The 15,619-nt window shown below is 52.1% G+C and overlaps 6 protein-coding genes across 6 annotated transcripts; 1 reads left to right on the top strand and 5 right to left on the bottom strand.

Moving 5' to 3' along the window:
• Positions 1-1,810: 1,810 nt before the first annotated feature.
• On the bottom strand, positions 1,811-6,486 carry CC1G_14954 (hypothetical protein; the record flags this gene model as incomplete). Its single annotated transcript, XM_002910577.1, has 3 exons — positions 1,811-6,118; positions 6,182-6,429; positions 6,483-6,486. The coding sequence occupies 3 exons, from the start codon at positions 6,484-6,486 to the stop codon at positions 1,811-1,813; spliced, it is 4,560 nt and encodes a 1,519-aa protein (XP_002910623.1).
• Positions 6,487-6,731: 245 nt separating this feature from the next.
• CC1G_14953 (3-oxo-5-alpha-steroid 4-dehydrogenase 1) lies at positions 6,732-7,979 on the bottom strand (the record flags this gene model as incomplete). The annotated part of the gene is made up of 1 exon (XM_002910576.1): positions 6,732-7,979. The coding sequence occupies one exon, from the start codon at positions 7,977-7,979 to the stop codon at positions 6,891-6,893; it is 1,089 nt and encodes a 362-aa protein (XP_002910622.1). The 3' UTR covers positions 6,732-6,890.
• Positions 7,980-8,204: 225 nt separating this feature from the next.
• Positions 8,205-9,016, top strand: CC1G_08019 (hypothetical protein; the record flags this gene model as incomplete). Its single annotated transcript, XM_001835458.1, has 6 exons — positions 8,205-8,296; positions 8,394-8,425; positions 8,479-8,552; positions 8,605-8,748; positions 8,804-8,903; positions 8,952-9,016. The coding sequence occupies 6 exons, from the start codon at positions 8,205-8,207 to the stop codon at positions 9,014-9,016; spliced, it is 507 nt and encodes a 168-aa protein (XP_001835510.1).
• A 100-nt stretch (positions 9,017-9,116) lies between these two features.
• Positions 9,117-10,557, bottom strand: CC1G_08018 (hypothetical protein; the record flags this gene model as incomplete). Its single annotated transcript, XM_001835457.1, has 8 exons — positions 9,117-9,142; positions 9,192-9,300; positions 9,358-9,522; positions 9,603-9,678; positions 9,741-9,852; positions 9,964-10,109; positions 10,234-10,313; positions 10,384-10,557. The coding sequence occupies 8 exons, from the start codon at positions 10,555-10,557 to the stop codon at positions 9,117-9,119; spliced, it is 888 nt and encodes a 295-aa protein (XP_001835509.1).
• A 999-nt stretch (positions 10,558-11,556) lies between these two features.
• Positions 11,557-13,239, bottom strand: CC1G_08017 (hypothetical protein; the record flags this gene model as incomplete). The annotated part of the gene is made up of 3 exons (XM_001835456.2): positions 11,557-12,113; positions 12,167-12,588; positions 12,647-13,239. 3 exons carry the CDS (start codon positions 13,237-13,239, stop codon positions 11,557-11,559), a joined length of 1,572 nt encoding a protein of 523 aa, XP_001835508.2.
• A 216-nt stretch (positions 13,240-13,455) lies between these two features.
• Positions 13,456-15,574, bottom strand: CC1G_08016 (hypothetical protein; the record flags this gene model as incomplete). The annotated part of the gene is made up of 7 exons (XM_001835455.2): positions 13,456-13,851; positions 13,902-14,169; positions 14,234-14,445; positions 14,508-14,653; positions 14,703-14,759; positions 14,823-15,026; positions 15,100-15,574. The coding sequence occupies 7 exons, from the start codon at positions 15,572-15,574 to the stop codon at positions 13,456-13,458; spliced, it is 1,758 nt and encodes a 585-aa protein (XP_001835507.2).
• Between the last annotated feature and the right edge of the window lie 45 nt (positions 15,575-15,619).

The following is a 15,619-nucleotide window of genomic DNA, read 5'->3' as shown; positions in this document are numbered from 1 at the left end:
AACGAAACTCTTCATGAAATTTTCGGCCTTCACAGAGCTAGTTCTAGTCTCGACAATTACCGACACGGTGAACTTCCGAACCCCGTGGAATGATTCCTTCTCAACTTCATATGCGAATGAAAATGCATGGAATCTGATATGCGATTGGATGGCCTCTGTGCACTCACTCGAAATCTGCAGCCCACCCCGCCTGTTAGTCGACCAGGTCAGGTGCTTGCCCCGACTTCCTTGCAAACCCTGTCCTTAGTGAACTTAAGCGACTTGCGATTTGCTCGCTCGCCCCGGCTACAGCTCAAGGAAGAGAATTTTCCTCTCCTCCGCTCCCTCGAACTTGTCGACTGCCACATCTTGGCATGGTCATCTCCGTTGATGCGACAATTGACGATCCTTGACATCGAGAACAACGCGAACCGATCGACAATCTATTTCCCGACTGAATTCCTTGACGTTTTCGCGTCCATGCCCAGATTGGAGAATCTAAGCCTCGAAGTGATTCTTCCATCTCTAGATGATGATGAACGGACAAAGGACCGCGTTGTTCATCTTCCTCGATTGTTGAAGTACGTCTGCTTTCACAGTCGTTTCCCAGAATGCTGCAGCTTTGTAAAACATGTGGCCGTCTCCGACACTGCTGAAGTGCGGTTTGTGTTTTACGAAGAGGACAGGGAATACGTGGCCCCCACGGACCAGTGCCTTATATCTCTACGATTCACATCGTCCTCGTTGGCAACCTGCCCATCCTCGAAATCAACACCATCGACCATCCTCAACAAAGAAATATCCTTCCAGAGAACAAACATTTAGAGCATTGAAACTCCAAACCTCAGGTTTGGAGTTTCAATGCTCTAAGCCCTTTCCCAGTGGACTTCGCCAAACCTCTCCCAGCCAGTAATACCATTTTCGAAACGCACGATTCCCCCGAGTGGGAAGGCTCGCCAATTCTCCAAAGTCTATTCCCTGAAAACATACGATTCCTATCCATCAAAGGCATCGATACCATTTTCATGGAAGCTTCGGACTTCCTCGAAACTCTCCCGGCGGTGGAAGAGCTTTACGTCGCGAAGCCATCTTTCTTGTCAGAGCTGTTGCATGAAAAGGACAGGATCGCACATCGCCGGGTTCTCGAGTTGATCGTTCCGAAATTGAAGAATGTCACGATTGAAAAGGCAATATTCAATCTTTTACGAAGGCAAGCGACCATCGCTTGGCGCCGACCAAAAGTCATATCTCCTCGATTTCGACCTTCTGTTGGATATGCTCGAATTTCGAGCCGACAACGAGGCGGAAATAGAAACTTTGCGGTTCGTTGAGTGCTGGAATCTTTCAACGTCGCAATTCGACTACCTTCAGGATTGGGCTGGGGAGGTCATATGGCAAGGAGAGAAGTGGCTAACAGATACGAACGCGAAGTAGCTTTTATACTTACTTAGTTTTACTCTAATCGATCCAGTAGTCGAAGATGGCACTAGTGGTAATTTTGGCAAACATTCATTTTGGCAAGCCTGAGGTTTGCTATCTTAAATATCCCAGTCATCTGGCTGGCGTTACTTGGCCGATGGGTTAGGGGAACTTTACACTCCAAAATGGACGAAAGGGACCCAGTGATGGAAAGGTCTTCCCAAATCTCGCAACTCCTTCACCGCACGGTCTAGCCCATACGCAGCATCGGTTACATCGGGAGGAGAACTCCCTCCATGGCGAAAGAGGTGCTGATAGAATACATTGGCGACGATGGGTGCGTCTTGATCGTGTATTGACCTGCGTTCGATGAAATGTTAGCGAATAACTGCTACTAGTTGGCGATCTTTACTTACCACATCGTCCCAACGACACCTCGGAAACCGGCAAACATCATAGTCGCAGCAAGAGTAAGAGACTCATCCGGCCTCTCCTCGTCTCCCATGGCAGTCTCGCATGCGCTGAGATACGCGAGCGCTGGGGTCGACGTTTGGCACTCCCGAATCAGCCCTTCCACCGTCAGCTGTCCGCCGCTCAACAGTAGATGGCTATTGAGGGGATTCGAGAGGTCCTGCATTCCGTGGCAGCCAAAGTGCACGATTGACGACGTGTTGATCTCATCAATTACGGACTTTGTGCTCGTTGGATTGTCCTTGGATCCTACGAGGGTGGTAAGACGACGCTGGTCCGGGATTTGAGACTTGATCTTCTCGAGCTCGAGCGTTGCCGAAGGTAGACTCGACATGCCCGGTCCCAGTTTCTCGGGCTCGATTACCGCGAACATCTTGAAGTCGGGTCCGGATTTGGTCGGAGGTGCGAGGAGATCTTGAGGCGACGAACAGTAGGACGAGACAGCATAATCGGAAAGGCAAGAAATCCCCTCTCCTTGGCTGGAGTAGATGCCAGCAGCATGAACGGGGAGGAAGGCGAAAGGCCCAGTCGGACACCACCAAATTCTCCGACGCAGGTCTGAATCGTCCTGAGAGTTATCGTCCTGAGAGTTGATCTGATGCAGTGTTAAGTGAGAGCCTTGGGCGACTGAAACTTTAAATACCTTCTTCAGCCTAAGCCTCTCGACGACCGGAAGAACTACCAGCTCCCACAGAATCTCCAAAACCCTTCTGAAATCATCATCAACCGACCGATTACGTTTTCCAATCCGAGCCTTCAACCGAAGATTTCTCTTCTCGAACGCGACGTCTATATCATGCTGGACCTCACCATGAAGGGTGTTTCCATCTGCCAACCGTTGGACTGCGTTCTTCAAAGAGCGAAGAAGATCCAGCTCTACTTCCAAAGGAAGATGCTCCAAAGAACCATCGGACTTGAATATGAGAGCATCGCATCCATAGTAGCTGGCGTTGAGAAAGACGATGGGCCCCTTAGCTGTGGCAGCTTTGAGGCCTTGAAACGAAGGAGGGATCAGGAAGTCATGAAAGCCTTCCATCTGTCGGATGCGAGCGAGAACGACCTCCCTCTCCTTGGAAAGAACATACGGGGATGCCTGGAGGACTGAATTAGGCGCTGGAGGGGTCACAAGCGAGTCCTCGAAGTCATCCATGGAGGTTTGCCGAGTGGCGACCTGTAAGCGCCGGTTCACCGAATCCAGCTCCGCCGCCAACTCGGGGTGGCTAGACTCCAGGCGCTCGAGGGAAGCGCGGAACTGGAGTGCTTGCGACCAGAAAACAGACCGCGAGGACGAGAGAAAATGGGCCGCCGTCTCAAGTTCGCCCTGTGCGATGGCGCACTGTACAGCATCTCGCAGGAGGTTCTTGGTGTGCACCAGAACATTCTTGCGTTGTTCGAGGGTCAAGTCGAGAGACGCGAGGAGGGGGAGTAAAGCCAGACCGCGAGTGTAGCCTTCCAATGCAACGTCCGCACGATCAAACTCGCGTCCTATCTCCGTACAAAGCATGTCGAATTGCATTTGTAGGAGGAAGGAGGTGCCCTCGATCTGCGGTCTATTCTTGAGGTGGTGCAGGATGTCGTCCAGGATTCCCGGCTCTCTAAACTTCCGATACAGCGCTCGAAGGGCTATAATGAGGTTGAGTGCGGATCCTAGCCAACGTTGAGGATGGATCTGAGACTCGGTTTGGGCTGTGGCAGTGTGCAAAGCCTCTCCGTGGTAGCTCACACAATCCTTGAGGTCCTTCAGGTCACCCTGGCTCTCGAAGCGAGCATACAGGGCAACACCAAGGTTGTTGAGCGAGGATGCTCGTTCTGGGTGGTCCCCCTCCCTCAACTCTAACGCTTCCCGATGATACTGGATGCACTCCTCGAGGTCTTCAAGGTTCTTTCTATGTTGAAAGAGAGTCGAAAGGGAGACTGCAAGGCGGATAAGCGACGACGAGCGGTCCGGATGTCCTTTAGGCGTCAACGCGAGCGCCTCTCGCTGGTATCTGATGGACTCTTCTAGGTCTTGGGAGACACCCTTGTACCGGAATCGATTGGAAAGCGAGCCACCTAGGTTGCGTAGAGAGGACGAGCGTTCTGGATGACCCGCTGGCCTCAGCTCCAGAGCCTCCGTATGACACATGATAGCGTCTTCAAGGTCCTGAAAGTCACCTCTATGCTCGAAGCGAGACGTAAGGGAGGTCGCGACGTTGTTGAGCGTGCTACAGCGCGCTGGATGGCCCTGTGGCCGCAAGGCAAGAGCCTCCTTCTGGTACGCAATCGAGTCATCCAGGTCTTTGAATTCGCCCATCCTTTGGAACCTGGTGCCGAGGCATGTTGCGAGGCTGTCAAGCGTGGCAGAGCGATCGGGATGCGCTTTTGGTCTCTGTTCAAGCACTCGTTGGTGGTATGAAATGCACTCCGCAAGGTCCTGGATGTCACCCTTGTGCGTGAAGCGAGCGAAAAGGGGGACAGCGAGATTGCTGAGTGACGATAAATGTTCCGGATGGCCTTCCGGCCTTAGATCAAGGGCTTCGCGATAATATGCAATGGATTCTTCGAGAGTCTGAAAGTCGCCTTTCTGATTGAAGAGAGCGTAGAGGGAATTAGCAAAGTTGTTGAGGAACTTGGATCGACCTGGATGGTCAGGCGCCAATAGCAAGGACGCTTCTCGGTGGTGCGAAATGGATTCCTCCAAGTCCTGAATATCGCCTTTTTGCAGGAACCGAGCGGAAAGGGAGTTTGCTAGGTTACTGAGGGAAGCGACGCGGTCTGGAGATCCTGGAGGTCGCAGTGCGAGTGCTTCCCTGTGAGATCTGACGCAGTCTTCGAGATCCTGAGTTTCGCCTTTATGATCGAAGCGGCTGTGGAGAGATGTTGCGAGATTGTTAAGCGACGTGGCTCGAATTGGATGACTAGGCGGCATCGCTGCGAGCGCTTCTCGATGATGGCCAATGGACTCTTCTAGGTCCCCAAAGTCACCTTTGTGCTGAAAACGGGCGGAGAGGGAGAGAGCCAGGTTGTTGAGCGACATGAAGTGGTCTGGATGGCCTGTCGGTGTCAGAACAAGCGCCTCCCGATGAAGCTTGATGGATTCTTCCAGGTCGTCTATGTCCCCCTTTTGCTCGAAGCGTAGCAAAAGCGAGTTCGCCAAGTTATTGAGTGGCGTGAGGCGGATGGGATGTCCTTCCGGGGTAAGAGTGAGCACCTCTCGATGGCATGCGACGCATTCTTCGATGTCCTGGATGTCGCCTTTGGTCTGGAAACGGGTAGCAAGTGCAATCGCGAGGTTGGTGAGCGAGTAGAAACGACGGGGGTCTCCTTTCGGTCTCAAATCGAGTACCTCCTTGTGAAGTGTTATGGACCTTGCAAGGTCCTCGAAGTTCCCCTTGAATTGGTAGCGAGTGGAGAGCGAACTTGCGAGGTTGTTGAGCATCATCGAATGACCTGGGCTATCCTTCGGAATCAGAGAAAGTGCCTCCTGGTGATACACGATAGATTCTTCGAGATTCTGGAAATTTCCCGTGCGGTCGAAGCGGCTGGACAGAGAGTTCACCAGGTTATCCAACGAGGCGCAACGGGCTGGGTGACCGACAGGAGTCAGACTGAGAGCCTCACGACCCAGAGCAATCGACTCTTCTAGATCATCACGATTGTTTCTGCTCTCAAAACGCATTTGGAGGGCGATCGTGAGATGGACGAGGGAGGAAAGGCGTCGCGGGTGGCGTGGAGGTCGGAGGGAAAGCGAGAGCCGGAGTTGCGATATGGATTCGTCCAGTTGAGCTTGGTCTCCGCTATGCATCATCTGGATTCCTGATTGGAATGCGGCTACCCCTTCTGCGTCCTCTTCGTTTGCTATACGCGTATGACGTTGGATCTCCGCGTGTACCTCTCTTCTCTGGGTTGGGTCCCCCTCTATGAATTTGATACACTCCGCATGGATGAGGTTGCACAGGGCAACTGACGCTAGTGCGCCTTTACCCTGGCATGACCTCCGCACGTCGAGGAAGCGGCCTCGAGCCAAATCCAAGTCACCAATATCACCGCCTCCAAGGTATTTCAGAACCAGAGCGTTCCCAACACAAAGGAGCAGCTCAGCGTGGTCGGTGGTGAATTCTGTACAGGGATCAAGTGTCTCATCTGCAATGCAGATGGCAGTCTCCAGCATCGATTGATCGATAGATTGTTGATGCTCGGCGATCAGCTGTAGAGCACAGTCCACGGCGTCGGGGCGACCATCTTCGTTCTCCTCCAAGGCAAAGTATCTCTGATCTCCGTGAATATGGTATTAGCTAGACATGTGGCATTCTGAACAATTTATATCACTCACCAAAGCCTCGTACAGGTCATCAGGCCAGCCTTTGTGCGCATACCGAACGAGCAGCGCCTTGACAAGGGCAAGCCTCGCCGATGTACACATCTCGTTATCCGTCTCTTCTTCGATAGTCTCCCGCAAAATCGTTATCGCCGTGTCCAGTGTGGCCATTTCTGTCGAGTCCTTCACACCATCCACAATCTCTTGGACGCATTGCTCGATTCCATGTAGATCATCCTCCTCCTCCGCTCGAGGAGGTTGCTCTGCACTCCGATGTCAGCCCAAACATGATCAACCAACGATTTGACGCACATACCCATGGAGCGCTGTGTTGTCGTTGGGGCGCGGGCTGGCTGGCTGGTAGACGAAGAAGGAAGAGGTCGAGCAATTCTAAGCCCGCCAACGCCGAGTTGGGCGCTAAGTCGTTTCCCACGTTAGTTGATGGCTTGGCGTAGCGATTCTTCAAGGTTCATCTAGCTAAACCTGGGACGACGACAGGTATTCCTCGCCGGTTGGCGACTGGACGCTCAAAGTTGTACGAGTTTCCTCTGTGACCAGGGTCTGGGTAACTGAAAACCAGATTAGATTTCACTTATCGTCCATTAAGAACGGGGAAGCGTTGGAAAAGGGAATGAACGAAGAGCTAACCTATGTAAGGGTAAAGGAGCGAAAAAAAGTAGCGAGAGAAAGCAATAGCAATACACACATTACACAGTCCAGGCGATTACAAAACGAAAGGGATAACCGCCTTCCTGTTCTTGGGGTAACTCTCCCCAAAGCGCTTCTTGTACCACTTGTGGCCTCTATACGCTCTCGGGAGCATGACGAGGATTTCTCCAAAGAAGAAAATCCAGGGTGGTGTTAGGAGGGGAGCGAACCCGTAGGCGTTGCCCTTGATCATCTTTGACCAGGCTTTAGGCGAGCAAAGAGGGATAATCGCGTTGTGGAGGAGGGATTGGATGAAGTCGGCGGGAGAAGCGAATGAAAGCTCGACAGGCGGAGGCGAAGTCGCGAGCGCGAACCCGAACCACTCGATCCATTCGCAAAAGTAGTTGGGGAAGGAGATGTAGTCGTAGAGAAGGCCTTGGGGGATGCCGTAGTATTCACCCTTCTCTGCTGGTTTCTTGGGCTCCTTTCCTTTCTTCTTGGCGTCCTCTCGTTCCTCCCCATCCTTCTCCTTGCGTGCCTTCGCCTTCCTACGAATGTCGAGCAGGATTTCGTCGTGGGCGATATTGCCAATGAACCCTACGAGCCATAGGGTCATTCCAATCCAGAAGGATGGACGCATGTAGGCGTAGGATCCTCCGATGTAGATCCTCGCCATTGGAGAGGAGAAATACGATCCGAGGAGGTAGCCGTTGGCGAGGTTGAAGCCAGCAGCGAGCAGCACGACTACGAGGTGGGATTTGGATCTCGAAGGCGTCCTGAGCGGGCTAATCAGAGCCCTGTTGGCGTAATGGATCATAAACAGCGTGCAGGCCAATGTGATGGGGCTGGTCAGGGACGGCATGTCGGGTGTGTAGAAAGTGAGCGGCGAGATGAGGAATGCGTAAATGAACGTAAACGGCGAGATGAGCTCCATGAAGATCCATGACCGAATCCCATCCACCTGCAGCGCCTGCATATTGAAGAGCGGGAAGATCGAGTGCGTCGAGGGGTCAGACGCTGAGGGCGCGAAACGTCCAAACGGCGCATCGATGATGAAAGCGCAGAAGAACGAGAAGAGGTTGAAGAGGGGGAACCACTTGCGCAGTTCATTGTACAGCGCCATGGGCCATTTGAAGGCCATAAGCTGCGTTGGGTCGCGAGGCATCGTGGACGACGGTGACGGCGACGACGTGGAAGATGCTCGAAATCAAGTCGCTGACGCCGCCAACGCCGCCACCGTCATCGTTGTAGGCGTCCTTGGCAATGCACCTCCGATAAACCGGGAACAGCTTGTTTGGCTCCCGTGGCTGTGCTCTTGGCGCGTTTGCCTCGTCGCGTGAGCCTCGACGCCTTCTCATCGACCACAACGACGACGACCACCGCGAAAACGATGCCCCGCCAGAAGAAAAAACAGGCTGAAGAGGAAGAGCTCGCTGATTTTGACTTTCTCGAATCTCAGCCTTCAAGCAGCGAGGATCAGCAGTGAGTCGAAGACCACCACAAGGGGGACCACCAATACCAACGATCATGACTCGAGTGGGGTGCACGATGGATAAGCCTCTGACCACGCAGCATACAGGATAGAACGTATCCTGGCAGAGAGAATAGCAGGTATGGTGAATTCTCTGAAGCCCTGTCGGGCCCTCTGACTTCGATATATGCAGCTGCAAAGGAAAAGAAACGACAAGAGCGAGACCAACGGTTCTTGGACGGTGCTTCAACCTCGCTCAACAAGATCGTATGCCGCTTTATCTACTTACTGAGGTATCAGCTTATCCTTGAATAAACAGCTCGATGAAGCAGAGGAAGAGGTGCAGTCCACCGCAGAGGCCATCGACAAATTGTTCAGTCAATTCGTGGAAGAGTATGCTGCGATAGAGGACCGCATCCATCATCTGTGGACTGAGATTTTGAAGCGTCATCAATTTATCGAGGTCAGTTCTTACCCATCGCATTGGTCCTATTTCATAATTTAGCTCTGATTACCAGGGCCTTCTCCAAGAGAAGCACAAGCTCAGCCTTGAGCTCGCGAAGAAATGCGAGGATAAGCATATTCATGGCTTATCCAAGATGAAGGGAGCTTGCAAACGTGAGTGCTTTCCCCTCTTCCGTGAAACACCTGCTAACGACTCGAAAGAATTCGAGGCAGCCGTACAGTCCTTACTCGAAGAATCGGAAGACGAAGAAGATTCGGATTCCTAGGGCATTCATATCGATCAATCGCATGTAAACAAGGCACAAAGAATCGTTATCGCTGACGCCGACAGAAAAACTGCACTGTCCACCAATGCTGGCGTGTGTGCTACAAGAAGATATCGTGTTGGGCACCTGCACTCTCATCAGCTTGTCGTCTTCACCCGAATATCCGTGAACTCACCATCGCTGAACCCCATTCTCCCATCATACACAGGTCTCTTGGGTCTCCCTTCCAAATCCAAGCCTTCAACGACGACATTATTTCCTTCAGTTTGGGTCCAAAAGATCATCTGGTCGGAATTCACCATCAACTTTTTAGCCTTGTCTGGGGACGCGCATACACATACCTGCTTAGCACCCTGTCGACAAGTACTGGGGTCCTCTTCACACCACACAGGAGGCCTCGCGCGTCCAACGTGGACAGCTGCCGATGTGGGAGGGTTGAGCACTGTGCATCGGAAGGCCTGCATCGACATGGTGGGTTGGCCGCAGTCATCTGGAAGCCAGCCCCACTGTTGTTTGTAGAGAGGAAAAGGGGTAAATAATGTTCAACGTGATCTGAGGACTCGAAGGGGAGAGGTCTGGGACTTACGGCGCAGAAACAACCATTTGGGGGACACTTTGGAAGGTTGGGTACGTCGTATTCTACTTCTCTGTACCATGGGGTGCTAACCAAAAGAACGTCAACCCAGGACTCCATCGTGATACACAATGAGATGATGCGACTCACTGATGTCGAACACTAAACACGACCAAGTTCTCCGGCTTGACGCGCTCGAACGAGGTAGCGTACGAGATGGCGAGAACAGATCCCGTAGCTTCTTCCTCAGAACGTGTGTGGACTGTACGGATTCAAGCAAGGAATGGTGAGCGTCCTCAGCCTGATACGATCGTCGGCGTATAACCCGCGCAAAACGGTAACAGCGACGAGGGGATGAAACACAGCGACGCACTGTTTGGATTAACAACGCATCCCTCTTCGGAGATGGAAGTGAGGGTGTCCTCTCCGTGGGGGAAGAGCCCGAGGATGGGGTTGTTAGCGCGCGTGGTGAATTTGCGATTGACTGCTAGTTCCAACTTGACCTTTCCGTTCGCCGGCCTGCACATCATTGGAGTTAAACGTTAAACCATAGTCGAGAATTCAGCAGGGGGATGCAAAACGAGAGGTCGTCAGTGCTCCGACTCGGATTGGAGGACAAAGTAGAAAGAAATGGGTTACTGACAGTTCGAGGAACTCGCCTGGAGGAGGAGGAAAGTCGAGGCATCCGTTGTAAGCGTGGAACCACCACTCCGCTCGGGTCATCTACCGTCCATCGAGAAATAATGGTCATGGTCAGCACCAGCGGAGCAAGAACTAGGAATAGGGCCCGTACATCGTGCATCGGTTCAACAGCAGCATTCGTGTTTTCGTCGTCCACTCCTACGACGTTGCCTTGGCCACAGTACATTCCCGGGCCCCATGCGCCTACGTTTGCTCTGGCAGGGGCCGTCAACGACCAGAGGATGCCGCACGTTGCAGCAAGTCGGGTGAGGGGATTGCTGAACATTGGTTCTATGAAGAGGGGTGGAGGAAAGGTGATGACGAAGGAAGATGGGTGCAGAGTCTGGAGGAAGACGAGCGACAGGAAAGATCGTAGTAAAAAAGACATTCGAATGTCCGCGCCAAAGGTCCATTTGTTTCATTCAGAAAAAGGCGCTTATGCCATCGATGTCATCTGCAATGGACACCGTGTTCTCAGTGACTGCACCTCCGGAGCCCCCCGGGCCATCATCGATAATCTGCATTCCGCACTCGACAACGTGCGCAGCGGAGTCGAGGGGCGGGGTATGGTAGTATAACTGTGGGGGCTGAGCCGATCAACCGCGTGAATGGACAAGTTTGGGGCGCCGGTAGATGGTCCAATAGCGACCTTTTGGTTGGTTCATTCATGAAGGTCTGAGCTTCGGGACCGAGGTCTGCGTCTTTGGGGCCTCATCTGGGTTCAAGAGTTAGGGGCTGGCCTGACATCTTTGGAAATGATGGCGCATCTGATCCGACCTAGGGAAAGGCCCTGCGAGATGGTCGACAGTGACGAAATCATCAGGATGTACCCCACTCCCGAATATTTCCCCAGACTGAAGAAACTCACATTCGAAAAGGGCGACATTTACAAGCAATCCAAGCCAACCCCGAGCGCACTGTTACGAGTACCTAGAGTTCGAAAGTATGGAGGAACTCGTGGAGAGCGGAAGACTTGTAATATATCTAGTCGACTACTCGTGGGCACCAAAAGTGATGGCACTCTCACGGTTTCTCTGCCAAAATCGCGACATTGTAGCCGCGATAAGCCAGTACCTACTGCACGTATTCCTTGCAAACTTTGCATGAAGAGTTCGTTCTCAGCCTTGTATAAGCTATCCAAAGATGAACCCAATAGAGACAATACTCGCCGAGATCCACATTGGTCTCAAATGTATATTTTCGACATAATTTTCCTCTTGCACTTTCAGTTTAGGAGTCATTCCAACTCAAACTCCTTGATATGGTAGGTACGTACAGCCTAAACTTATATCTCAAGCGGTTTGGTGAAATCTTTCTGCATTGCTGAGAAAAGTCTTGAACGAGTTGCCAGTAACAGGGTGCCATCACTTTTGGTGCCCACGAGTACAAATCCAGTCGCCGTATATACTTCTGGATCGAGGATAACACACTCCAACCCGACTTCAAAATCTCCGAGCAAAGTAGTCAGCGGGTTAAACCACTCTTCAAGGTGGCGCATAGTATCGACTTTGCCGAGAAACACCAAATCCCTCCACTCTTTGTGCCTGTAACGATATTCGATAGAGATCTTCAATCGCCTGAGGGACTTGAATCTCCCATCCTGAATTGCCACCCGCAGCCATTGCCATCCATAAAACTGCGACATAATCGAATAGCCTCCTTGCGAGTTAGAAGCCCATTGGATTCGAATTTCGAGAGTGTGGAAGTCGGTGACGACTCCGAGGACTGTCTTCATGGTTGCCAGAAACGGCCGGAGATATGGTTTCTGGACTCTCGGGTCCACGGTTAAATCGAATGCAAGTTTCTGTATTCGATCAGGGAAGGCGAGTTCGGTTGCAGGTACTGGCGAGAAAGAGGTGAGTGCGAAATTCGTAGTATAAAGATTATCGACGCACTGCTGATATTTGGACCCGCGCCGAGGGGGGAAGGCAAGTCCATCTCGATGACGGCGTCCGGAATACCATGGTGCTGGGAGAGCAATATGGTGAAGCAACGCAAATTGGGCATTACATCATGGATGATACGAGCCATCCCATGACTCAAAACCATCACAGAGCCCGACGAGAAATACGCAAACTCTTTCAGGTTGTGGAGGACAACCGATTGCGGAAAGGCTCCTGGTTGTGATCCAAAGGGAGGACTTCGAGGAAGCGTTAGAGGAGGTTTCTTGGACTGAACCCGGACGCAGGAGAGAGTGGTCAATTGACATCGGTTCGGACCCTCCACCCCCGACGCTTCCGCGGGAAGCGCCACCTTGATCTCTGTATCCTCGAGCTGAAGATGTTTCAACCGACTGAAGAATTCGAAGGGAATCGTGCTTTGGACAAGAGTCGAGGACAAGTTTATCCATTTCCTTGGAGGAAAATGAGCCCCACAAGGAATCAATGTTGACAGCGTCCATCGGTACCAGGTCCTTCGAAAAGCAGCTCGTGAGGCGGAAACATCGCAGAGATGTGAGGAGAGGGAGGATATCGCATAGTTGGTCCAAGGCGGCTGAAAATATATTCGGGTGTTCCATGAACTCGGTCATTAGAAACGACCATTCCGCAGGGTCCGAATTAGCGCGCCGCAACGTCGCCGAGAACGATTGGATGTACGAGCGGAGTCGTTCCCCATTTTTCCCTGTGAGGGCGTCCTTGAAGGCGCTCAGTGCCCGTTCGGGTGGGTCCGCCAATTTCTTCCCCCTTTCTGTGAGTGGAGGAATCGCCTTTCGCAGTTCTGAGACGTTGAAATGGCTGTGGATGTACGGTGACGCATTGTTGAACGCAAAGTTGAAGCTGAAGATCGGGGAGGCAAACAAATGCTGCTGGCATCGTTCCGCAAAGGTACTGTTGACTACAGAGCAATTGAGCAAGAACTTTGGATCCGAGGCATTGGAGTCGACAATGAGGTGAAGGATCTCGACTGGAAAGAGCATCGAGGGATGGTCGTGGTAGTCGTTCAAGAGGATTGTGTTCCCGCGAGCCATAAAAATGGATCATCCTCGTGACCAGGAACCAAACCTCACCGAATGCTTGGCTTGATGGTTTTAATCGTTTGCTAAGAAACCGAACCGTCCAATGTAGAGAACCGAGAACGAAGTATTCAATTATAACAATAAATTAGGAAAGCTGGAGGATAACAGAGCGATTCACAGCGAAACACTGAAACAACGAAACGACGAAAGCAAAGGAGAGCCCATGTATTATGACTGTGAAAGCTTCAAAATAACCCTCTTCACTTTAACTTTGTCCTGCGTCGCCCCCGACCCATCATCGTCAGAGCTGGACGTTGAACTCCCCACTGGAGGTTTCTCTGTCGATGGAGTCCCAACACTCTTCCTTCCTTTCGGCTTCTGCTTGGCGGAAGCTGGAGCTGGGGACACGCCCCGGGTTGGCGTTGAAGTCGCAGACTTGGCCTTCGACCGATCTCTAAGAGTCATGGACATTGGAGGAGCTGAGCGAGCAGAAGAGAGGATGCTGGCAGCACTGGTGTCAAGGGGTGCAAGGATAGAGAGCGTGCGTTCAATCCACTGTCGTGTAGATCCTGGGGCAGGCAGCGAAGGCCTTCCACCTCTCCGTTTCTTGGTCGCTTTCTCGAGCTAGAGGTGTTTGAGCGATGTTAAGTTGGAGGAAGGCTTTCATCACATACCTCAACGAGATTTCCAAGGTCCCAGATAGCCTTATCGACCTGCTTCCCTTCCGGGAGATCGGTAAGACCAGCCAGATGCGCCATCGCACCACTAATCAAAGCCCGATCGCTATATCCCCCTTCAAGAACGCTCACTAGACGGCCTTTGGCATATTTATCACTCAGGACACTAGTGTCCCGAGCAAACTGATAGTAATACCCGGTGGGAACCTTACGGTTATGCCTCGACATCGACTCGTACTCGTGCTCACAAGCATCCATGCCGCAACTGATGGGATCGACAAATTCGTCAAACTTCCAAATAAGCGCCCGTGCTTGGAGAATCAACGAACCTGATGAACACCATGACGTCATCGCCTGGACCACCAGTCGCGTCGAGGAACTCTTCTGCTTTACGAATGACTTGGATATATCGTTTGGCGTAGAGTTCAGACCAGAAGTGTTCCTCCGAGGTGTAAGTTTGAAGATGAATATTTTCGATGAACTGTCCGTGGGCGTGGTGCAGGGATACAGAGGCTGCCTGGACAAGCTCGGGTTTGCCGTCCTGCAGAATCACCGATAGTCAGGTCCTTTCATGTCTAAGAGAAAGAGATTTTGGACGATTACCTCGCAGGGATAGGAGAGAATGTCGTGGATAGATCCATAGAAGACCTGAGCTCCCGGCTTCACATTGGGCGCTCCCGCTTCTTGCTCGAGCTTCTGTCGATACGTCTCCTCGTTGATTTGCCATACAATTGACTGAGTTCCATTTCCTAGCGGAACATCTGTATTTGAACACCGTTTCCATGAAAGGATCCTCACCGTGATGAAGATCTATGTCGAATATGACAACCCGATTAATCCCATGCTTCAAATGGGCTAATGGAAGGCCACTGTCAGGGCGTTGTTCGGAATAGTGTAGAAGTGAAAGACAAAGCCCACCATGTGCAGCAGCAACAGCGACGTTGTTAACAAAGCAGAACCCGGAAGGTGTATCTTCTCCGCAATGGTGTCCGGGTGGTCGAACAGCAACAAACGCCCGGTGAATCTGGTCCTCTTGCTTTCCCTCGCCTCTCGATGCACCAATAACAGCATCAACAGCTTCACAAGTCGTTCCGAGGGCACCCTGAATAGCCGCTATCGACCCTGGACAAACTAACCATCGGACAAAGGTTCAGAATTCCATCCAAAATCGTAGAAAACGATCAGGGATACGCACGGTACAAATCCCCTTGAGAATACCCCTCCGGAATCTCTGATCCACCCTGTGCGATCTTATCCGTACTCTCCTTCGCCCACTTCTTCAGAGTCCCGAGGTAGACATCGCCGTCAATATCGCCATGAATGAACTTGACCGCCGCGTTGTTCAACAAATCGACTGTGGCTTGACTTTGGACGATGGGTATCTTTGAGGACGTCGACCCGCCCGCACCATCCGCCGATTCCAACTTCATCTTTCCCAGAGCAGCAGCGAGATCGGTTTCGTCGGTGGAATATTCAGCTGTGGCAGAACCATTGGGCGTTGCGGTGTCCTCCAGGAGTTCCTCGAGGTGAGCTATCGCTGCGGCCAGTCCAATGTTGACAGCTCGAAGTCGTTCAGGGCGTTCTACGACATTCGAGAGGTCCTGATCCCGTATGTAGCGGTGTTGAAGGCAGGCGTTCTGCAAGAAGACGCCTGATCGTTTAGGCGCCATAGTTACTGCTTCTTGAGGTTAAATCTGGTCGGCAAGCTCCAGGTG

Source organism: Coprinopsis cinerea, assembly GCF_000182895.1.
Source record: "Coprinopsis cinerea okayama7#130 chromosome 8 map unlocalized cont3.8, whole genome shotgun sequence".
NCBI classification, from domain to species: Eukaryota; Fungi; Basidiomycota; class Agaricomycetes; order Agaricales; family Psathyrellaceae; genus Coprinopsis; species Coprinopsis cinerea.
The sequence above is the reverse complement of the archived record's forward strand: the minus strand, read 5'-3'. Positions and strand labels throughout refer to the sequence as shown.